The following is a 949-nucleotide window of genomic DNA, read 5'->3' on the forward strand; positions in this document are numbered from 1 at the left end:
TTTCAAATAATTTCTTCCCATTGTGATTGAAAACCCAAAACCAACATTGGCATCGATAGTGACATTGTTATCGATCACAAATAAGGCATGCCTGAAGGGTAGAACCGTGAACATGGTCAGCCCATCTACTAACACACTACTTTTTACTACCAACAGACATGATGGAAGAAGAAATTTGTTAAACTCGCATTTCTGAAACAAAACTTTGGCAAGCTATTTCAACTGACATAATACATAGGATTGGGAAGCTTGAAAGAGCGCGATGCCTGGTAGGGTCCGATCAGATCGTTCCGCTGATCACCCACACTTCCCCATAAACGATAGCCTTTCTTCACCAGTTCTCCCCTCTTCTTGGGCTTTTACACACCCGCCGAGGTGCCCTGATCGCTCTTCCCCCTTGCAATTCAGACATTCCATATATATATTAATCCCTTGTTCACTCTCATTAGGATTCTATTAATAAATAGCAATGAGATTAATGTATGGGGGTTGTACCTCAATATCAGACCCGCCCAGCCCTTGTAACCGGCCTGGAACAGATTATGGACCGTTCCATTCCGCAGAGATTCGTCTCGGCCAGTTAGAAGGAAGATTTTGAAACCCCGAGCTAACAAACTGTTATAAAGCAGCAGAGACGACGGCAGCGCAGGTGCTTTCATCTTTAATACCCAAGCTTTAAATGTCTTCGAATCGAAACCCTTGCCCCTGTTAAAACAAAACAATAAAATCATCATCATCCAAAAATTCTTGGAGATACATGGATCGAAGCGCGGCTTGAAACGCAATGGCCCTGGCCACTTTGACGGCTGAGCTGCAGAGCGGAATCGCAGAGCGGTAAGCCAGCACAGCAGAATCGCAGAGCAAAGCGGGAAGTGAGCTGCAGAGCGGAATCGCGCGCGGGTCCAGCTCGTCCCTGATCGGTCAGGGGATGTCAGGCGCTCTAACTGCA

At 46.5% G+C, this 949-nt stretch overlaps 1 protein-coding gene across 1 annotated transcript; it reads right to left on the minus strand.

Moving 5' to 3' along the window:
• On the minus strand, positions 1-691 carry LOC149185390 (acid phosphatase 1-like). Its single transcript, XM_089419089.1, has 2 exons — positions 496-691; positions 1-396 (listed from the first exon to the last, which is right to left on the minus strand). The coding sequence occupies exons 1-2, from the start codon at positions 657-659 to the stop codon at positions 360-362; spliced, it is 201 nt and encodes a 66-aa protein (XP_089275215.1). The 5' UTR covers positions 660-691; the 3' UTR covers positions 1-359.
• Positions 692-949: the final 258 nt, after the last annotated feature.

The sequence above is a fragment of the Pinus tabuliformis genome, chromosome 3_2, assembly GCF_031772625.1.
Source record: "Pinus tabuliformis cultivar Carrire ecotype Pingquan chromosome 3_2, CPIR1, whole genome shotgun sequence".
NCBI lineage: Eukaryota > Viridiplantae > Streptophyta > Pinopsida > Pinales > Pinaceae > Pinus > Pinus tabuliformis.